The sequence below is a fragment of the Aspergillus piperis genome (genome assembly GCF_003184755.1).
Source record: "Aspergillus piperis CBS 112811 unplaced genomic scaffold BO85scaffold_2, whole genome shotgun sequence".
In the NCBI taxonomy this organism is placed as follows: domain Eukaryota; kingdom Fungi; phylum Ascomycota; class Eurotiomycetes; order Eurotiales; family Aspergillaceae; genus Aspergillus; species Aspergillus piperis.
Genome location: NW_020291592.1, coordinates 3,075,520 through 3,096,065, shown reverse-complemented (window position 1 = coordinate 3,096,065; position 20,546 = coordinate 3,075,520). Strand labels below are relative to the sequence as shown.

Sequence of the window (20,546 nt, the reverse complement as noted above, 5' to 3'; positions counted from 1 at the left end):
CAAGTTCGGGAAAATCCCACCGAGACCAGGTAATCTAACACCAGCTTTCGCCTATAAATGGGACTCTGATTTTTCAATTCATTAGGTGAGTGATCAGCGGCTTCAAGCATCAAGCTTGGTCTTATTGCTTTTCAGTTTGACCAAGGTAATCAGAATCCCAAATTTTCGTGATTCACAATAACCGAATATAGAAAGCAGCGATTCACCTGTACTTTCCAGTCGGCCCTTTGTACTTTCTCCCCCCGACCAAAACGTTCTTCTTCCAGACCATCACCCTCAGTCTTTCACTTTGCCAAACCCTCTTCATCAACTTAACACACAATGAGCCGTTGGCACAGTTCAAGCTGCAAGCGGCCAGATGTCAGTGTGGCAAGTGGTATTCCGTGTTGCAATCATTGCTTCGCCATTGCGATCATCGAGCAGAAAACAAGACTCACAGATTTACCACTGCCACTGAGCGACTTCTCTCAGAGTTCTCTATGGCCATCATGTCTCAGTTCAAATAACACAGTTATATCAGAGGAGAGCACAGAACATGGCGACAGCGAACCTCGGACAGACTATCAAGAGACTCCATTCCCGTCACTGCCCTCCAAAGATCACATACGACTTGTCAGATTGAATGCTGGCCCTTTCGATAGAATGCTTCATGTTGACCTGGAAGTGGTGAACATCCACAGTTGTCCAGCTGAATTATTTGAAGTCTTATCATATGCCCCAGCCAACGAAAACGAAGACTCTGAGAGTCCCCACATTGTCTTCGTAGGCAAGTACTGGGACATTGTTCACGTTTCATACAATTGCCAACAGGCGCTTCGCTTTATACGGAACCAGAAGTTTAATCAACTCTTATGGGTGGACTCATTATGCATCGATCACGCTAACCTCAAGGAAAAAAATCAACAGACTTCCTTGAAGCGAAAAATCTGCCAAAAGGCGTCTAAAGTCCTTGCCTACTTGGGTGAAGAAACGTCCGACAGTGAAGAAGCTTTGGAATTTCTCAACAACAGCATCGCTATAACAGGCTCCGAAGTGAGCACTGGCCATGAGCATATAAACAAAGATACCCGGAGAGCTTTGAAATTCCTTCTAGAAAGACCATTGTTCACCAGGTTATGGTTCCTTGTTGAAGCGTTACTTGCTCGGAATCTTGAGTTACTATGCGGTGCACATTCAGCTCCATGGCCTAAAGCGCCTTTTGCGTTGGCCCATGATGACGTGCCTATACCCGACTGGCTTTTTCTGAAGGAACACTGGTACGGGCTTACCGATCGTGATCTCTTGCCCATATTAGCACAAGCCTCCTCTTACGAATGTTCCGATCCGCGGGACAAGGTATTTGCGGTGCTTAGCTTGATATCCCAGAGTGAACTTAAACCCGACTACACTGTTTCCGTTGAAAGAGTATACACCGGTCTATCTGCGTACCTTATCAAGGCTTGCAAATTCATGGATGTTCTCGAATTAGCTGGTCTAACAACAAAGACATTCGACCTCCCCTCCTGGGTCCCAGACTGGTCGCAAGCATTATCCACGACCGCTACACCCATTCCGACAAGCAATCAAAGATCCAACCGAAAACACATAAAGACCTCAGGCTCACGTCGGGTAATATTCCGATCCTACCTTGCCTTTGACTGTGAGAGCCATCTGAGCGTGGCTACGCCGATCCTGCGCACTTCTGCTATCAAGATTTGCGGGTTAAGTGGCAGTATCAAGCATGGTCCAACTCGTGTAAAGATCAGAATGACGCTTGATGAAAGAGCCACTCTATCGGTCTCCTTCCCCGATTGAGGATATAAGCAAGGACAAGAGAGCTTGTTCCTTCTCGGTGGATACAACAACCCTGTGGTTCTTAGAGAAGATTTTGTCACGGGCTCTTATCATTTCGTATCGACCTGCGCCCTTTCGCTCAGACAACCTTCTACCAATAGATGGCTGCTGCCTTGGGCTAATGAAAGGCCGAATGAGCGGTACATCGTCTCAAGACTGTCTCCTGAAGAAAATAGTCTGATTCGTGAATTCCATCTGCTTATGGAACAAACTACACAACAATCCATTACCTTAGGCGATGACGAAATTCCCATCCCCTTCGCCAGCGTCAGAGACAGGGTCTTCAGCTTTTCTCTATATCTGCAAAGCCCGTTGCCGAAGCTTGAGAAACGATTGTGGGATAAATGGGAAGATTCAAACAGAGAGTTTGGATGGATGTTCCGTGATCAACATGCAACATGGCAGTTTCTTCGACAAATCAATCATTTGAAAGTTGCCGGGGCACAAGGAGAATTTGAGATACTAGTGGACAAGTTCGATGACATCCAGACTACATTGTATTGCGGTGTGAAGTTGCCTTGGACATATTCATGGGATCTCAGTCAATTTGTCTGGTCGTTTTACGACCTTTAAATCCAGAACAAGCGGCTCAAGGACCACAATGGACTCCAATGCTGGGAAGGATGATGACGGCTCTTCCAAAGATTATAGACTGGGCAGAAACAACGGAAAAGATATTGAAGTTGTTTGAATATAGTCAAACTATATTCGGCGCCAGCTGGACATCATTTCCTGGGAATGAACTACCTCAGAAGTGGATTGATAACTACGAGAATTTCTACAAGGTTCTGGATATGGATATAAATAGCATCATAGCAGACCTGAGGACATCACTGGATTCATCCTGTCACTGGGACGTACGAGAGTTCGAACATATTGCCCGAGCTAGGTGTCGTCTATGGGATCTCAACCTACCTCCCGAACTAGAATCAGGAAGTGCTAGTAACATAGCAGTGCATGCGGGCTTCAGATCCCTAGGATTGGAGTTATACGATGAGCAAATGGTAGACATCCTCTGACAGATCCGTTGACTCTGCTCTGACATGTCTCTTCGGATTGATATCCTGCGTCCTCGTCGACTGCGTCCTAATTCCGACGAACATATACCGCAAGGTCCCCAAAATTTGAATCATAATCAGGGAAATCAAATTCGTCATAGTATTCCCGTATGCAAGTTAACACGCGTGGAGAGACAGGGTCGGTCCTAGACAAGATAAGCTCGCATATCCTGTAAACTGGAAGAAGAAGAATAAGAAAGAGAAAAGAAAATCACCAACTCACATATGATCTTCATTCTGATCCCTCACTTTGTTCCATATCAAAACAGCCGGCCGAGCTATATCAAAGACAATCTGCCGCACAGCAATATCCGGAGCAACCGAGACCACCACTGTGGACTCATCAACTTCGAGAAAGGCGTCAGGGTCTTCTACAATCTTGATTCCATTCTCCCCTGCAGCAACTATATCATTCTTCTTGCATTCTGGGTCCTGTGCAAAACATGGAATAGCATCCTGTGACACATTGTGCATTTTCAAGTTGCAATATATGTCACGGAGAGTCAAAAGTAGAGCGTGCTGAAAAGCCGATCGATCTTGTAGTTCAGGGTAGACTGTTGCGAAAGACCCGAGCGCAATCCCAACGATCTTGGTAATAGGGACAGTCTTTCGTGACATGAGCTTTACCCGGAGCTCTTGGCACTCTGTGGTGTTCTCCCAGATCTGGCGACTTTCTTGTAGGAGCTTGCTTGCGTCAGGTACTGAATGAACTGAACTATTCAGGTACAGCTTCTTGGTGTGGATATCCCGTAGATACTTGTAATGGCCAATCTCGATATGGTTGTAGGGCAGATAATCCCCTAGGTTATAATCATCGAGTACTTCTTGCAGAGATAAATATGATATGCAGGGGTTTTGGCTTCGCAAATCGAAGTCAGTGAGTTAATGCACCGTCTTAGCATGAGAAACGTATCAATAAATACACATACATAACGTACTCCATACCAGGCTCATCATGTGCTGGATAAACCTGCCCTATGAGTACTGGAAACTCAACAATTACTCCATCCAACCCCGGCACACGTATACTCTGGATAAGTCCACCGCGAGCGTCCTGTATCTGCTGTTTGAGATCTTGGAGCAACTCCTTGGTGTAGAATGGCTTTCCAGAGTCATACATCTCCTGGATATGGACGAATATTTCCTGAGGGGGCGGTAGAGGCGAAGGGTCAGCTCGGGTTGCTAGCCCGACCAAAGTGGAAACTGGGCTTGCTGCTCTTTCCATTGTATCTCTCCAAAAAAAGAAAAAAAAAAGGTGATTACTGTGCGGGGAGATTGAATATAGTGGAAGATGCAGTCGCGTAAACAGACACAAGATGGGCCAGGCCGCAAATTGTGGGGGTCAGTGCGCCAGTCAGCTGAGAGGAAAGCTAGTAGTTGTTGTACTGCGAAAGGAAGTGCCACCAGCCGCTAGTGACGATTTTATATCTTTTTATTCTCCGAGAAAGCCTTTTGAAAGGTGGGTGGCTTGTGTATAGTACGTAGCGCAGAGATTCTAGGTACTTTTATGTCCTTGTGAATGGCACGGGAACGTCCCGTTCGGAACAAGCCTGGCGGGAATCGCCGTGTTGTCGGTGCAGACTTACGAACCATGATTTGATATATAGAGATCCGTATGCATATTACAGCCAGATAAAACGGGAAGTTGAGCAATATCATGCAGAGTAATCAGGGACTGGGATTTGCTGAACAACATTGGGAGCAGGTCAGAAAGCTTTGCATGTTATGTGGTGAGCTCGTCTGCGGCCACCTGGGTCTACGAGACTTTTCCTGTTCCCATACTAGTATATAATGTATGAGATCATTTGGTATCATTTGGTGTTTAGCTATTTTCGCGAAGTAAATCGTAGTATATTGACTACTTTTACCCTCCATACCCGCTATGGTAGGGCTACAGTTATCTTCTTTATCTCATGTAGCAAATAAATGCAGCGTATTAATAAGAATTCCTCGATGGTCTAACGGTCATGATTTCCGCTTGTCAATCCCTTTCGGGAACAAGCGCGGGAGACCTGGGTTCGACTCCCAGTCGGGGAGATTTCTTTTTCTTTTTGCGTATCTTTGCCAGGTTTTTTTTATCCACCTCAGGTTGATATTGTAATTTTGGTGCACCTTTTGTTGTAATAATGATTTTTCTTGGGGGTTTCATCAAATTTGTTCATTGATGATGAGACCTAACTAAGTATGTCTACTTTATAAGTCTCCTATGATTTGCATTATGGTAGAGCGGGCGTTCTTTGTAGTACAAAACGTGTATTTTATAGGAAATTATAGCTGGTTTCGTTGAAATGATTCTTTATATGCTGACGTGAGGTATTGCTGTAGCGTATAATAGTAAGTGCCGAACTTCGTCTCTGTACCACCATCTCTAGTGAACACAGATGAAATGAGCGTGGATATAAGATATGTATCGTTAAAATTGAGGGGTCATATTGCTGAGAAATCGTCACGTCATGGCAACCTGCATTCGCCATGGTTGTAGTTATAATCAAACGCAGACAGAATACCAATTAGCTGAACAACCGTGGCAAGGACGACCAGGACATGAAATATTTGGTGAGAGCAGCCGAATATGTCAAATCTTCCAGGCTTGATTGACTCCGGTATGCGCATCTATATAACTTGTCAGTATGGTACTTAGCTTTGGGATCGGTGTACTAACGGTATAGAAAAGTGCACCTAGAATGAGGAGCACTCCTTCGCCTAGGTAATATGGCATGCCGAACTGTACCATCATTTGAGCAAAGCCATAGATGCTGATACCGTGGATCAGAGGCGCGAAGCCAGATAAACCAGTGCCGACAAAGGTGCACACACGGAAGGTGCGCCAACAGGGTCCTTGAAACTTGGGGTTCACGAGGATCATTATTGTGATGCAGCTCAGTGAGATGATCTTTTAATATCTATTAGATTTTTATGTACCAAACCGTGTGGTAGGGAACATACCATGCCCCAGTATATCCGTCGCAATAGAGGCTCGCAATAGAAGACCATGTAGATACCCGAGACAAAATCTCCCAGGGTCAGAACAATAATGCCAACAAAGTCGAGTCGTAACCACAATTCTGAGACTTGGAGGGAGTGATTCATTAATGTGTGATAGGTAGTCGACAGACCCAAACATATAACAGCAGTCAGGAGAAAGAAGGCAAAGATGGCGTGGTCGGATAACGTGGCTTCTGGGTATTTGACTTGAAGATACTGGTAGAACATGCCTTCTGATGCGAGGAAGAAGACGGCTGGAACTAGATGCGAATAAATGTTCACGGTTTCATTGTGCAGATACAACCAACTCGCGAAGCACGCATGGGTGGAATTGGAGACGGGTCGATAGCCATGTCGAATAAATTCATTGTCTTGATACCACTCGGGGATCTCGTCGTAAGAGACAAGAATGGGGGTACCGTCATCGAAGAGGACTTTCTCTGGTGTTGCTGGTTCTTCCGCAATGGCTCCCGGGGGGAGAGGAGAAGGTTTCCGCTGGCGCGGGAGTGTTTCAGTTATTGATGGACTGTCCGCGAATGTCGCTGGCATATTGCAAATTGTATCCTTTTTTAATCTTGAAGCAGAATGTACAATGGAATGAGAATGGTTGAGCCGACTGGGTGAATATTGTGCTGGGTGGATAGTTTTCTTGGAGAGAAATCGATCTGGGAAGACCCCGGCCGACTGAGGAGGAATCGGGCCTCTGTCACACCAGGCGCTGGGGGGGAACCTTAGACTTGGGGGGGTGCCTCCCAGGAGGGGCGCATGCAGGATGAGGCCCACGAGCCTATCACAGGCGGACGTGCACGGAACCGACAGGGGTCCCCGGACGAGTTAGCCGCCGAGGCTGGCGAATTGGCGATCAGATCTCCAGCCAACTTGCGCCTGTGTGCCTGTGTACAAAGTAGTCCTGTGGTGCACGGACGTGCCTGGGGTTGTTGTTCCATATAGTAGTCGTAGTATGGTACTCCGGCAATTACTGATGTCTAGCCTTGCCATCCATCCCTCTCAGCCCAGTACATCATGTCCGTTCGGTCTACGTATACACCGTTAGCATAAGGATTCATCCCCCAGTCCAAACGCGGCGCTAATCGAGAACTCTTCTGTCGACAGAGCTCCCTTAGATAACGCAGTTTCAGCTAAATTTATCAGTTCCCTCCCTGCTGGTACCAAACCACTGATTCCCACGTAACACATGAAGCCCAAACGCAGACACCCAGTCACATCTCGCATGGACGCTCCGTGCAAGAGACTCGATGCATGCCTCATTGGCCTGATCCTCAGCTGCAACATCACTATCAGGCGTGCGGAGTTGCCCCATGTTCGCTATATCAACACGCTCGAGCCGGCCTTGAGGCGGCTAGGCAAAGATCTCCAGGCCCTCTTCTCTCAATCGAACAGCAAGGTACCTCATCTCCCTCATCATCAGTCTTGATTCTGCGATAGAGTATATTGTCTCATCCATTCAGCGCTTGAATCTCACGCCTCATCTCGGAACAGTAACGTGCAAGGGGCCTCTGACCACTCAGAGGTGGCTCCGATGTCGCATAATTCGACATGCACCACGGCTTCCGTGGCTGCCACCACCCACGACATCGTTCATGGATGGGTGTATCAGCCAAACTGTCGTGGAACTATCGACATCATATGGTCAGGCTTGTTCACGATCTTTATATGCACGTACACCATGTTATGCCTTAACGTGCCTGCCCAATACGAGAAACCTTGGGATATCATTGTCGGCGGCTATTCTGGATGTTGGTAGCGATCTCTGGTCCCGAGTTCGTTCTCACATATGCCAGTGCACAATGGGGTAGAGCCAGGGATTCTGTGAGGGCTTTCAAGGCGTCCGGCTTTCCTCAGTGGACAATGCGGCACGGGTTCTTTGCTGACATGGGGGGCTTCCATCTTGTTCCTCCGGACGGTCCCCCGTTCCCGGTCACTTCAAAGCACATCCATTGGCTGGTAATCCATAATTACCTGCCTTTCCCAGAAATCACCTCGGAAGAGATCACAGACAGATCCAAGCAAGATACAGTTGCGAAGATTGTCAGCTGTATGCAGACAAGCTGGATGCTTCTTCAGTGCCTAGGTCGCGCGGCACAGGGTCTTGCCATCACCACACTGGAATTGTCGGCCCTTGCTATCGTAGTCTGTTCTGTTATGACAAGCCTCTGTTGGCTGCATAAGCCTAGTAACGTTCGGACACCAATCAGACTAGAGCTTCATGTCAGCATAGAACATATACGCAGGGAAGCCGGCGACCATGCTATGGAACCATACAAGTAGACGCCACTGGATTTCATCGATGACCTACTCCCAAGTTGGTCTTTGAATGTACAGCCCTTCATGAAGATGCCTGTCGCACCCTTCGAACGGCCACTGCCGCGCCTTGGCAACGACAGGCTTCCTGACCTGAAGGGCTATCAGGAGATAATTCTTTGTGTTGCGACCCTGTTGTATGCCTCGATCCATCTCATTGGCTGGAATTTCGGATTCCCAACGAAGGCGGAGCTCATCCTCTGGCGTGTATGCAGTATGTTTCTGTTCGGAACGGTTGCATTTTGGGTCTTCGAGACGTCAGCTGCCTGGTATCGGATAGGACGCTGGCAGCGCTTCATCTGCAGGATCTTCTGGAAATCTAAACTGGAAGACGTGGAGCAAGCGCGACTGACAAGGGAATCTGCCAAGGTCCCCAAAGTACTGCCACTGAAGGCCGAATTCTGGAGTATATTCCCCCTTGCTTGCACGTATGCTGCTGCAAGGTTATACTTGATCGTCGAGGCCTTCGTTGGGCTAAGAGCTTTGGAAGCCAGCGCTTATCGCACTGTGGATTGGACAACGTTTCTGCCTCACCTCTGAAGAAGACATACAATATGTTTTAGCTATGGATGCGTACCATTTGACTCTCCATTTTCGGCTAGTCAACGGGGTGTTCCCATTTCTTTCTTATGTTCGACTTATATTTCATCGTCTTCTCTTCAGAATGGTCTGTCTCAATGACCAGTCATGTCAGCTTAACGTGTTTTAGTTGAGATTGTGGTGACTTCCAGCCGAATGAAGCTTACAACCGCGCGACCGCAGGCGGATAGCGCAGAGGGGCTCAGACTTACCTTACCTTCCATCCTTACTAATCAGTATATTATCGTCCTACTAAACTCCAATAAACTCTCACCATCATCAGTAGCAATCGATAAGACTCAAAGACACTGAAAGACAACATTAATGACTTCGGTGGCGTCAACAAATCCCGAAGTGGCATCTCCAACTTGGGGAGATATGAGGTGTAAATTGGGTCCGACCGCAATTTAGGTCCGCGCGGCATTGCACGGCATCAGAGAAACAGAGCACGACATGTTTGACCGAGATTCGTCTCGGTTATGCAGGTGCGGCCAAGGAGGGGGGTGACCTGCATGCATGGATGGCCCGGGAACTGTCGGCCTATCGCGGTTCAGGCTGAATATCAAATTAGCCGCTGCAAGAGCGGCTTTGTTATCGTCGGCCCGAAGTTGGCTATTCCGACTACGGCGGGGTTGTGCCAGGTGGCTTGGGAGCCGAGTATTAGCAATTGCGAGTCATGATATGCACATTAGTATGATTGGCTGTATTGGGGGTTGTGAAAGGTTATGTCGTGCGACCGTGTGTGGAACGTGGTGCTGGTGGTGATCTGGGTGAGTCATTCGGGTTATCTGGGGATGGGATGGGGAACAGAAAGAAACACTACATTTGAGCAGGAAGATAGATGGTCACTGACAAAATAGATTCTGAAATCTAATCTATGGTCTTCTATACTCTAATTGGTATCCATCGCTAAGCAAAAGCAAAGCACGCTGTAACTCCAAGCCCAGACAAGTAAACAAAGGAAATAGTGACAGGCACACATTACTTCCGAACATCGTGGTCGTTGAAGCCCGCTTCAAGAACATGATTGGGGAAGATACATTGAGGTAGGAAAGAGTGAAGGAGATAGTAATAAGGATTTCACGACCAGAAGCCGGCGTCAGGTCAAGGCTCTCAACCGGATGAGAGCGCGCCAGTCTCGAACGGACTGGCGGGATGAATAGGACTGACAAGAGACTCTGACGGGCAGTCTGGGTGACGGTGAAGCACCATGGGTATGGGCGCGGGTACCCGAAATGGCGTGATTACCACAAGCAGAGATGGATATCATCGTACTATGGGTAGTAGAGGTTGGTGGCGAAACCGATAAGCAATAGTAGTGGTGGGTTTAAACCGAGAGACGAGCAGGCGAAGAGATGGACGGGCTTCAAGTGACAACGGTAACTCTAGACTGAGCTAGATGCACGTTGTTCTTGCGAGGGAAAAGCTTCTCCAAGCACTTGCGACCCTTGTCGAGCAGACTCGACTTCTCGCTGGGTTTGGGTGACACCGTCACCCGTGGGGCCGCAGCGGACTTGGAGCTGCTGCGGGACGATCGGCGCGACGGTGGCGGCGGGAGGACTTCGTGATCAAGGAGCTCCTCGTCGCCGTCATCGTCCATGGCCATGCCCATGGAGCGGATGTGGACGCGAATGTCTCGCTTGACCATAGCCATGGACTTGGCGTGGATGTGGGCATGGCTGAGGCAGCGACGAAGATCGGGTTCCTTGGCACTGCTTTCCTGGTCATATTTCTCGCCGGAGAGCAGGCTGAGACGGAGGTGCAATGAGGTTCTTTCCAACGGAGAAGGTCGTCTAGTGCGAGGGGCGGGGGAAGGTGATCTGGAAAAGCGGGAGGAGGAAGTGTAGGACATTGTATGGCCTAGCGTAGTTCTGTTGTGCCTCTCTGCTGCGTGTGCTAATGGAGGGGCAGATGCAGAGTCCCGCACCCGAAATGGGAGAGGGAAGGGCGAAAGAATCGAAAGGTCCGGAGAGAGGAAGGAGCTTTGGCTTTAGCTTGTCTGGTTGTCAAAAGAATTCTCTCCGAGCTGGTCGGGGAAGGTCTATATACATTTTGACAGGGTGGAGGATGAGCAAGCTTGATAACCGCCAGGTCATGGGACAGGAAAACCTAGTGGGCGAACGCTCTAGAACTCGGTCTGCCAAAGCCAAATCGGCGTTGCGGTGGATCGCCCGGTGGAGACCGACTGTTCCAGCCCGCAATTCAGGCCGACAAACACAGCCCAATCGCGGGTCCCTCCTGGCGAACCTGCTCTTTTCTGCTGTTCCTGAGACGCGTCTGATGATGCAGTCAACTTGGAGCCAATGGGCTGCGTGTGAACAATGCATCTGGACTCGAAACAATCATACTCACGTCAAATATTATACAATCTTGAAACAAAAAATCGAAATTGTAAAAGGGACCGCATCAGCCATTGAATCATCACGAAGGAGCGCCAATGTTCCAGAAGCCCATCCAGACAGTCCGTGCACGGGCACGTGGGACTGATAAGCTCGTCGGCTTTTTCTTTTTGTTGGCTTTTTTTCTATTTTAGATTTCTTGTGTCTGTTTTTGTTTTTGTTCGTGGTATTTTTCTATTCTCGGATACTTAGTGGAGATTTCTGTCACCGTCTCAGTTTCTCGACTCGCTTGTCACAGTCACACTCAGAGTCACATTCATCCATTCATTGATTGATTTTCATGGTTCCCTCCACTTTTCTCCCCCCCAGTCTGGATTGTCGAAGATCACTCTGGTGACACATCCAATTCGTACCACCACAGCCTCCACGACATGCTTCTGTACATAGAAACATCGTACGTACCCTGGTGGCGATCCCTCCCACCAGAGCCGGTGCTATCCGCAGATCCCATCACGTCTGTGGCAAATGCGACCGCCGGCTTATCTTGCGTGATAAGACGCTAACGTGGGCGATCCTGTTGACCAGGAACTCCCGTCATAGGGCCCTGATAATCCTTGTCTCCTGTCTATCACGATCGATTTCATAGAACGGTCGCAGACCTGTCGCGTACCCTTTGGGTTGCTTTGTGACCGACTATTAGCAATGTCAATGCTTCTGTGCTCTGCATATGCACTCCACTCTTTTACATCACATGAATGTCACCAATGAGGGATTTCCATTGAGGGTTATCGCTGCACAGATATCCTGATTAAGGGGAAATGTCATCCAATTACTAGCTACCCACCATCTGCAATAGATGCTGTCGCGGGCAGAGGTCATAGCTCCAATTTTGGGCATTCATGACTTTCTTCAAAACTATAGCTAATATTTTCATGCAAGTTTCAGGCTAACACAACCCTCATCAATTCATCTCCGTGCACCACCACCATCCTGTCTTCAATTTCTGGTTTCTACAGCGGCACACAGTTCCCATCGCGGTCATTTTGCGCGCCAACGCGCCCGGACCATGGTCGCAAAAGGGGCGAAAAGTCAGTCAGCGCAACAAAGCCAGGGCCAACCAACCGAAAGGAAAAAAAAAAAAAGGTGGTGGCTGGGAGGGAAAGAGGAGTGTCAAAGGCAATAGTGCGCGAAATTCCAAGAAATGTTTGTTTGGCATTTTCTGTTCTAGTCTTTAGCTCTCTTGCCCCTCTCTCTGTCCCTCTCTTTCTCACTCTAACTCTCTCCTATTCTTCCGCGCCCCTCCCCGGTCTAGCCAGGAGATTAAACTCTTAGGTTTTTGATCCCACAAAAATTTTTCTCAGCGAGGTACTAGTCTCACTGTCTTACCATTGGCTCGTACACTATCTCCTATCCGGTGTCCTGGAAATGCGCCACTGCTGCCGTGGATGCTTACCAGTCGGACCCCTCGGGTACGAAAACTTTATCGGACGTACATACTGGATGAGGTGTATGTTTGCCATAACCACCCACTGCACAGGCACTTCACATTCATCAACACTCAAGCTCTGGCGGTCCATTGACTGGTCTAGAATTTCCCTATGATTGCTGATAAGCTTCAGTCTGCAGCAGTGTCTAAAGAAGTTCTTGCAACGCTGATAGGCTTGCTGGCCCCACGTGCCTAGACCAACCGCCGCGGAAAGAGGTCAATCACCAAGCATACCGTCAATGAAATGGGCATGGCTTCGGGATTGACCATGTCGCACAAATGGGAGGATGACACGATCGGGGATTGACCGCCGAAATTAACGGTGTGGGCTACGACTCAGTCATATGGCGCAATATCTCCCAGGCTTCCAAGTGGATTCGCTGAAGGATTGCCGGCTAGTCTTTGATAAAGGAAGATTTTGATCATCGCAAGCCTTCTAAAGGGGCCGATAGTGAACGAGCGCATTGGATCTCGGCATCATTGCACTTGTGTGTCAGCTTACCGACATAAGTCGCCCCATTGTTGCGACGCTGCTAATGATTTCTTCCAGGAAACTAACCACAGTGGTATTCCTGCATGGATGCCGAAGTTCAATTGACTGTGGCGAGAGTGATCCATGTGACCATCTATTGACCCCCTCCAGCAGTGGAGACTTTGGTAGTGTCTCGTCATCACGGAGGATAGCAACTTCAATAGACTGGCGGGTCTTGGAGATGATCCTCCCTAATATGCATGTTCATGCTGCCATCCCTGTTTTCAACCTGCCTGGGCATCACCCAAACTTACGGATCTTTTCCGGTCGCTCACCTCGGCAATTGAATTTTGCTTGAATCCGATGATGCAACCTATCGCTTACGCAGCGTGTTGGTGAGTATAGACCTTCTGCCATCTGGCAAGCTCAACTCTTTTGTATGTAATCATGCGCGGATGGCGCCCATTTCATGGCATTTACTGATAACACATGTCCTCACAATTTGACCTGGTGATTTACGGTCGCTTATTGTCATCTAAGCACTCGTCAATGGGAATAGATTGGGCGTATTTTCAGTCTATTGAGACCCAGAGGCCACCATATTCGTGTATCGATCTGATGTGATATCCACGGTGTAGCAGGAAAAGGAATGGTGAACGACATGCGCACGAAAACAAAGTATAGCTGATAATTTGTCCTAGCCACAGATATTTTACGCAATATGATAGCTTAATTGATTGTTTTTGTTCTTTTTTTCCAAGAAGAGCAGAGTACCGTGTAGGGCAAATTCAGGGACGGCGCGACTGCGATTGTGCGTTTCGTCTAATGGTTTTACTAGGTGCAATCCCTGGTCCCGATCGGCCTATAACTAAACGGCTCGGCAGCAGCCGTCCGACAAACTAACCGTCTCTCTCTCTCTCCGTCCCCACCTCTCATCTTCCCATTCTGCATTCTTCTGGCCGGATCTATACCACGGTCGCTAAGCTATGTGGGGCCTGATCAAGGAATACTATGATGATACAACGGTGCTTAAATTCTCAGCTACAGATGGTCCATCGGCACTCTCAGAATGTTTTATCGCTCACACTGATCTACAAAATGAGATTATCTCTTGACCTTCCCTGCATTGAAGGCGAATAAAGATGACAGGCTTTGCTCTCTGAAATGAACCAGATGGGTAACCACCCACCCAGTTGGCATCAATCAAAACATCTATATGTGCTAATAGGCTACGCTCTAGTTTATCGATGGTCGCAATGCAAAGCTCGGTTGATAAAGTTACACAGCAGGGTAGTCCTACGGACGTCAGCCACGTACAAATAAATGCGAGCGGAGAAGGTTCGCAAAGTTCAACTGGAAAGACCACTAAAGGCTCCAGCTTGAAAGATCCAGCTTCCCCTGGGTTCTAAGCAAAGATGGCTACTACCTGAAGAGTGACGAGCTTCAAGAGATTGAGCCGGAGATGAATAAATCGTCGGTTGCTTCGCCGGCCTTGCCGTGTTGTTTTTTGGTTTGGCGGGGGGCAGGGGGCGGTGACTGAATAGGACTTTAGACTCTGCTTCTGCTGACCTTGGTCTGATCTGATAGAATCACGTCGAGCCTTATAGTGTTTATTGTCGGACAATAAACCTACAGATAGTCTTTGTACTGGCCCAGTCCAATCACAACACCTGGCCAGATCATGCAGTGTTCGCATCGCTGCGGGCATCGCCCACACCTTCCCGACCGAGCACCCCCTTCTACCTACCTTCTCCGTCTTCCTTGTTCTCCCGTTTGCTCTCGATAAAATCTTCTCAGCAAGAATCAACCAAAAATCACCTAAATAAAACAACAGGCGAATCTGCTGCTTCTCTTGCTTTTGCATTAACATAGACCAACACCCCAGTACGAGATGACCATAGCAATAGCTTAGCTGCTTCGTCACGCTGCTTCATCAGCTGCCAATTATCAGCCAATAAGAGGCTTATGCTGGGAGTTAAGCTACAATGATCTCCTTTGCATATTCTGCCGTCCTTCTTAGGAGGCCGACAACGAAGCATTGTGCGATCCTCTTCTTCTGGTCTCTGACAACACCTTGGTCGGTCCTCAGACCAATGGGCGATTTCTGATGTTCATAACAACAAGCTCCATTGAAAGCATGATCAGTATTACAATATGGTGCTGTGGCCCTTGGGGTCCCATGTGTGGCCCCTCAACAATCTTCGCTCAAGGTGTTGACCATGGCTGTCCCCTCGGATAACGATGCTTCCTCAATACGTCCCCTGTCCGCACATCACATAGCTGAACCGAATAATGTAGAAACAGAGAAACACTCGGCTGCTCAGGATTCTGCTTTTCCATCCTCTCCTGCACCCGATGGAGGCATCGTTGCTTGGGTACAAGTAGCTGGCGCTTTCTTCCTTTTCTTCAACTCCTGGTCGGTCTGCTGGATCTTCCCTGTGCAGTCCCGTTAACTGACCCCGAGGACTATAGGGGCATAATCAATACATTTGGCGTTTATCAGAGCTACTATGAAACCAGGCTGCTCAAAAATTACTCCCCATCCTCTATAGCGTGGATCGGAACAGTTCAAAGTTTCCTCTTACTTTCACTGGGACTTGTAGTTGGTCCGATCTTTGATCGAGGATATATCAAGACCTTGCTAATAACAGGCACGTTTCTGGTCGTGTTTGGACTGATGATGACCTCGGTATCCAAAGAGTACTACCAATTCTTTCTGGCTCATGGCGTCACCGTGGGCATTGGTTCTGGCCTTCTCTTCATCCCTAGCCTTGCCATACCCGTCACATACTTTACCTCCCGACGAGCGTTGGCCGTTGGATTTGCTGCGTCAGGAGGCAGCGTCGGTAAGTCCAGTCTTAACGATTTCATCGAATTATACTTACTTGAAATTCACATGCTAGGCGCTGTAATTTTTCCCATCGTGTTTCACAAACTAATCGACCGCGTCGGATTCGGCTGGACCACCCGTATAATTGCTTTCATTGCTTTAGCCGGCCTCCTCTTCTCCATAGCGGTGATGAAATCACGCCTCCCTCCTCTTGAAAAGACTCGGCGGCTCCTTGATCTCACGGCCTTTCGTGAAGTTCCTTTCGTTATCTACTGCCTCGCGCTTTTCTTCGACCTTGTGGGCCTCTACTTCCCCTACTTCTATCTCCCGACCTATTTCACCATTTATCTCCACGCAGGTGATAACATATCCTTCTACATCCTATCCATTCTCAGCGCCTCTTCTTTTTTCGGTCGGATTGCACCCAACATGCTCGCCGATCGTCTGGGACCGCTGAATGTCATGATTCTCGTGAGTCTGATCGTCACTATCCTCGCATTCGCATGGATGGGCATACACAGTAACGCTGGCGCCATCGTCTTTGCTGTTTTCTATGGCTTCCCATCCGGAACGATTGTCGCCCTAGTATCTCCGGTTCTGGCGGGATTGTGTCCGGACTTGGCTATCATGGGGACGTGGTTGGGCATGGCTTCTGTGTTTGGGGGGCTTGGCATTCTCATTGGCAATCCTATTGCCGGGGCGTTGTTGGATCTGGAACATGCTGTTTTCTGGAAGGGGCAGCTGTTTGCGGCTGTTACGGTAGGAGCTGGGATGGTATTGTTTGTGGCGTTGAGGTTGTGGCAGTGGAAGGACGGAGCAGGGTGGAAGGTCTGACCGGGGCCCAGTGAGTGTTTCATTAGTGATTCAATTGAGAGCGATGGATAACACAACTAGATACGGAGTGCGAGATTGCTTCTATTATATACTATGTACATGCATGTGAACTCAAAGCCACTGGCATCAATGAAAAAGACGGAAATTGGTATTATATAACATCAGAAAACTGAAACTAACCAACCCACATAGAGGTGATACGATGAGCTTGCTAGTCAGGTGGCTGGTTGAACCAGAAGTAACTATAGACCGAGCGACACCAGGTGTATCTACTTTCTGTTCTAGAAAAACAACCCCAAATCAGTTCAGAAAAATTCTCTCTGGTCTCTCGCATCCTCATTCTCACCCCACATCAACTCCCACCCCCTTGCCAACACTTCCTTTGCACCGGTGCGCCCCAACCGGGCCGCATCCCACATAACATACCCCCACATGTGGAATTTATCAGGTATATAGCTTCCTAACATATTGCTGTATGTTCCTTTCCACAGAAGTGTCCATGCTAATGGCGGGTACGCTCCGTTAAAGTAATAGTAGTCGTCCACCCTATCACCCCGGAAAGGCAACGGCTCTCTTCGCTCCTTTTTCTTATCTCGCTCAGAAGGCGCCCTAACTCGACGTCCACTTTGTGCCGCGTTGGTGAACGCGCCGTGTACATCTCCTTCGAGGAACTCCTCGAGCCAAAGAACCAAGGTCTGCTCCATTACATTGACCAACTCCGCGTGCTCTTTAACCTTGAAGAAGATAGTCTGCAACCGCTCGAGGCCCTGTGTAATAGTCCCGATCAAATAAGCACGGCTGTGCTCTTCATTTGCGGGTTGTCTGCCAGTTAGCTAGGATCATACAGTAGAAAATTCACAATCAAAAAAGCTTGCATATATTTAGAGGCTCACTAACGTGGTATATCCACCGCCCCATCCGGAGTAGGCGGTCTTTCCTGGTCATCAAACCGAGGATTCCTCTCACTGAAATCCCAGGTCACAGCATCATGAATCTCACGACATTTTGTTTCCGCGAAGATATTGATGCAATTGATCTCCTCCAGTTCCCAGGGTTCCCATAAGTCTTCCAGCAGCTTTAGAATCTCGTCATCACTGAGTTGGAACTCTATCCTGAAAAGATCAAGCTCGTCCTTATTGGGTCCCACGCCGAATACGTTGCTGCATAATTGAAAGCGATACAGAGCGCGGATTATCCTAAACTCTTCTGTCTCACTCGGGTCTTCATCTATCTTAGTGTGTGTTGCTTCCGGCTCTTTAGCTAGGTTGCGTAATGCCCACGCAGAATAGTGCCGTGCGAAAGGTTTCAAGACTGAGAAATAAAAGGTTACCATATCTATGGTATCTTTCAATCCCAGTCCTGCCGGTATAAGATCTGAGTGACAGCGCCGCTGCGTGAGAGACCCGAAATATTTAAGGATTCTATCGTGGTTGCGTGTCTGCGAGAAGCTCACTGAGCTAGTCTCTTGGACTATACAAGCTTCGAAGAAAATGCTGCCCAGTGTGGTCGCTAGGCAGTTGAGGAGAAGGCGCTTGCGATCTAGAAGATACTGGTCATGATAAACGGGTGATGCTTGAACTAGTGATTTAAGCCCTTCCGCATTGAGTAGAAGGAGAATTTGGACTCTGATTTCTGGTGGCAGGGTTTCCAGGTGTATACGTGAGTTCGAACGGACCGAGTCGTTCGTCGTAAAACTTTCAGGAATTTGATCGACCAAGGATGAAGCCATGAGAGGAGTGATGATGCAAGAGGATCTAAAAGAGGCAAATTAGGGGTGGGAGGTTTGAGAAATAGAAGGGAGCTTTAGTATCTATTGTAGGTTTCGAGAAGTTGTTCGAAGGTGAGGGAATCCTCGTGTCGCTGACAAGCAGCCTGGTCTTCCTTTGCCTGGTGTTTCGTTAAGCGCCAGGAACAGCTGCAAAGACCCTTTCACCACTCCAACATGGGGGGGCTGGATTTGCTGATGACTAAATTAGAAATCTAGTGGATAACTTGCCTCAAATACTATCTGTCGAGATTATAGGCGGCGCCAAGCGCGATGGAATATAGTCCAATTATTGGTGCTCGTATGTCTGGAGTGACTGCTATGCGCCGTCGCAGGGGAATGCATGCTACAGATATCTACAAAATGATACACACTACTGATACGCCGCATCATGCTGCTAAGCACATGTACCAAAAATAAGACTTTCGTACTAGGTCTCAAACGTTCAGTAGTACCAAAACCTCAATTATTGAGGGTAGTAGCCCTTCGTGACTCATGAATTGAGGCGGAACACATTGCGAATGAGTATCGGGAAGTTGATTGACTTGCAATTACATAACATCATTAAACCATAATAGATCCAGTCACTCGTTTACTCCGACTTCAGGCTCTGGCGCAACTCCTCACGCTGGACGGCTCCAAAACGCAGGTTACCGACATCGAAGATCTGCAATCCAGTTAGTAAACTTCAACATCGTCAGCAGCAAACGGATACACTTACAGCGTAAATGCTCTTCAAAAAGGTATCTCCCAAGATATCCATGGTCATATCACCACGACTCTGGATACCTCCATATACATAGCCCGTCTTCGCCTCCGAAAAGGCCAGGTCCTCCTTTTGCACCACAAATTGCTTTTCGCCCACGGCGAAGGACACAGTGGGTAGCTTATCCTGCGCCGTATCGGTCGGATAGATCCAGCCCTGGACTTCCTGATCGTAATACGCGCCGTCAATTGCGCTATAGATCGCTTCACACGTGTCATCGTCCACCAACGCCAGCGTGGTGCCAGTATCAGCAATGGCGGTGTTACCCGACCGGTTAATAGTCTTTCCATTGACCGTTGCAGAGGTTGAGTTGAAGAGCCAGAAGCCTTGGCTGTTATCAACAGGAGTGTAGTAGACCTCTTCGCCTGCCGTCTTCACCAGATCTTGATCAATGAAGCCAAAGGTGTAGAATGACTCCTCATCAGTGTCCCGCCAGGTATCCAGCTTAGCCGTAAACAGCTCAGCCGACTTTGGAATGTCATCCTGCAGGATCATGTTCTCGACGGGCGTTTTCACAGACTTTGGCTGCACAGTGTTGATGTTGCTGAATGCTAGACCGAGCAATCCGTCCCCTTCGCCTTGGGCGAATGTGCTGGACATCTTCTCCGCCAGCTCGACGGCTTGGTTCTTGACCACTACGCCGCCGATGTTAACGTCGTCGGTGCCGACACTTCCCGATGCGGAGGATCCATCTCCGTAGGAGATTTGCCATGATTCACCTTCCAGGGTCTTGAAGGTGCTCGATTTGGACGAGTCGAAGATGGCATGGGTCTTGTTCTCGGATAGAAGGGTTGAGGGGAGTTTGTTCGACCAGACCTACATCTGTCAGTACAATGATTCTCATGTAGATGTTTCATAATGGAAACGTACCCAGAGGTCAGCGGAGCCAGTGTCAAAGTCCAACTTTAGATTCTGCGCCGGGGTTCCGATACCCACGGTCGCCAGGTACATGGAGTCGTTCTGCACATCTTCGGCCGGGACTTCGCCAACCTCATCGCTGGTGGTGCTCTTCTTCCGCACCAGCTGACGAATATGAGCCCGACCCCCGATGGGCTTGTCAGTGTACGGACGGCCGGTCTGTTGGATGGAGCTGCTGAGGGTGTAGGGGCCAGGCTTGGTGGGATGGAAGCGGTACTTGCGGATCAAGTGCACATAGGACTTGGTGCCTGAACGCTTGTAGTTGAGGTTGGGGATGAGCTTGATTTTGGTAGCCATGATGGAGGATGATCAATTAGACTGAGGGGCAATTGTTATGGGACAAAGTGAGTATGAGATGG

The 20,546-nt window shown here is 48.6% G+C and overlaps 9 protein-coding genes and 1 non-coding gene across 10 annotated transcripts; 4 read left to right on the top strand and 6 right to left on the bottom strand.

Annotated features, from left to right (window-relative positions):
• Positions 1 to 321: 321 nt before the first annotated feature.
• BO85DRAFT_502411 (uncharacterized protein) lies at positions 322 to 2,852 on the top strand (the record flags this gene model as incomplete). The annotated part of the gene is made up of 3 exons (XM_025664192.1): positions 322 to 1,732; positions 1,796 to 2,374; positions 2,413 to 2,852. 3 exons carry the CDS (start codon positions 322 to 324, stop codon positions 2,850 to 2,852), a joined length of 2,430 nt encoding a protein of 809 aa, XP_025520414.1.
• BO85DRAFT_390139 (SRR1 family protein) lies at positions 2,794 to 4,116 on the bottom strand (the record flags this gene model as incomplete). Its single annotated transcript, XM_025656761.1, has 3 exons — positions 2,794 to 3,037; positions 3,115 to 3,750; positions 3,821 to 4,116. The coding sequence occupies 3 exons, from the start codon at positions 4,114 to 4,116 to the stop codon at positions 2,920 to 2,922; spliced, it is 1,050 nt and encodes a 349-aa protein (XP_025520413.1). The 3' UTR covers positions 2,794 to 2,919.
• A 722-nt stretch (positions 4,117 to 4,838) lies between these two features.
• On the top strand, positions 4,839 to 4,928 carry BO85DRAFT_t39. Its single transcript has one exon. It is a non-coding gene; the product is annotated as a tRNA-Asp (tRNA).
• Positions 4,929 to 5,342: 414 nt separating this feature from the next.
• BO85DRAFT_456430 (hemolysin III family protein) lies at positions 5,343 to 6,425 on the bottom strand (the record flags this gene model as incomplete). Its single annotated transcript, XM_025661443.1, has 3 exons — positions 5,343 to 5,504; positions 5,554 to 5,784; positions 5,838 to 6,425. The coding sequence occupies 3 exons, from the start codon at positions 6,423 to 6,425 to the stop codon at positions 5,343 to 5,345; spliced, it is 981 nt and encodes a 326-aa protein (XP_025520412.1).
• A 991-nt stretch (positions 6,426 to 7,416) lies between these two features.
• Positions 7,417 to 8,738, top strand: BO85DRAFT_456429 (uncharacterized protein; the record flags this gene model as incomplete). The annotated part of the gene is made up of 3 exons (XM_025661442.1): positions 7,417 to 7,614; positions 7,659 to 8,027; positions 8,166 to 8,738. The coding sequence occupies 3 exons, from the start codon at positions 7,417 to 7,419 to the stop codon at positions 8,736 to 8,738; spliced, it is 1,140 nt and encodes a 379-aa protein (XP_025520411.1).
• Positions 8,739 to 10,143: 1,405 nt separating this feature from the next.
• Positions 10,144 to 11,199, bottom strand: BO85DRAFT_456427 (uncharacterized protein; the record flags this gene model as incomplete). The annotated part of the gene is made up of 3 exons (XM_025661441.1): positions 10,144 to 10,759; positions 10,994 to 11,104; positions 11,144 to 11,199. 3 exons carry the CDS (start codon positions 11,197 to 11,199, stop codon positions 10,144 to 10,146), a joined length of 783 nt encoding a protein of 260 aa, XP_025520410.1.
• Positions 11,200 to 14,316: 3,117 nt separating this feature from the next.
• BO85DRAFT_137273 (uncharacterized protein) lies at positions 14,317 to 15,119 on the bottom strand. Its single transcript, XM_025654046.1, has one exon. The coding sequence runs from the start codon at positions 14,942 to 14,944 to the stop codon at positions 14,480 to 14,482; it is 465 nt and encodes a 154-aa protein (XP_025520409.1). The 5' UTR covers positions 14,945 to 15,119; the 3' UTR covers positions 14,317 to 14,479.
• On the top strand, positions 15,120 to 16,891 carry BO85DRAFT_137274 (MFS general substrate transporter). The gene is made up of 3 exons (XM_025654047.1): positions 15,120 to 15,490; positions 15,547 to 15,920; positions 15,978 to 16,891. Exons 1-3 carry the CDS (start codon positions 15,294 to 15,296, stop codon positions 16,736 to 16,738), a joined length of 1,332 nt encoding a protein of 443 aa, XP_025520408.1. The 5' UTR covers positions 15,120 to 15,293; the 3' UTR covers positions 16,739 to 16,891.
• On the bottom strand, positions 16,704 to 18,545 carry BO85DRAFT_516984 (uncharacterized protein). The gene is made up of 2 exons (XM_025664875.1): positions 17,636 to 18,545; positions 16,704 to 17,543 (listed from the first exon to the last, which is right to left on the bottom strand). The coding sequence occupies exons 1-2, from the start codon at positions 18,465 to 18,467 to the stop codon at positions 17,044 to 17,046; spliced, it is 1,332 nt and encodes a 443-aa protein (XP_025520407.1). The 5' UTR covers positions 18,468 to 18,545; the 3' UTR covers positions 16,704 to 17,043.
• A 377-nt stretch (positions 18,546 to 18,922) lies between these two features.
• Positions 18,923 to 20,546, bottom strand: BO85DRAFT_390128 (pepsin-like aspartic protease). The gene is made up of 3 exons (XM_025656760.1): positions 20,140 to 20,546; positions 19,225 to 20,085; positions 18,923 to 19,170 (listed from the first exon to the last, which is right to left on the bottom strand). Exons 1-3 carry the CDS (start codon positions 20,482 to 20,484, stop codon positions 19,096 to 19,098), a joined length of 1,281 nt encoding a protein of 426 aa, XP_025520406.1. The 5' UTR covers positions 20,485 to 20,546; the 3' UTR covers positions 18,923 to 19,095.

Bases quoted from the DNA above. Each gene is read 5' to 3' on its own strand.
- BO85DRAFT_137273 (XM_025654046.1), bottom strand. From the start codon at position 14,944: ATGTTAATGCAAAAGCAAGAGAAGCAGCAGATTCGCCTGTTGTTTTAT.
- BO85DRAFT_516984 (XM_025664875.1), bottom strand. From the start codon at position 18,467: ATGGCTTCATCCTTGGTCGATCAAATTCCTGAAAGTTTTACGACGAAC. The intron at 17,544-17,635 runs GTTAGTGAGCCT...CCGCAAATGAAG, and splicing joins TGGGGCGGTGGATATACCAC to AGCACAGCCGTGCTTATTTG.
- BO85DRAFT_137274 (XM_025654047.1), top strand. From the start codon at position 15,294: ATGGCTGTCCCCTCGGATAACGATGCTTCCTCAATACGTCCCCTGTCC. The intron at 15,491-15,546 runs GTCGGTCTGCTG...CGAGGACTATAG, and splicing joins TTCCTTTTCTTCAACTCCTG to GGGCATAATCAATACATTTG. The intron at 15,921-15,977 runs GTAAGTCCAGTC...TTCACATGCTAG, and splicing joins TGCGTCAGGAGGCAGCGTCG to GCGCTGTAATTTTTCCCATC.
- BO85DRAFT_390128 (XM_025656760.1), bottom strand. From the start codon at position 20,484: ATGGCTACCAAAATCAAGCTCATCCCCAACCTCAACTACAAGCGTTCA. The intron at 20,086-20,139 runs GTACGTTTCCAT...TGACAGATGTAG, and splicing joins CTGGCTCCGCTGACCTCTGG to GTCTGGTCGAACAAACTCCC. The intron at 19,171-19,224 runs GTAAGTGTATCC...ACTGGATTGCAG, and splicing joins TTTTGAAGAGCATTTACGCT to ATCTTCGATGTCGGTAACCT.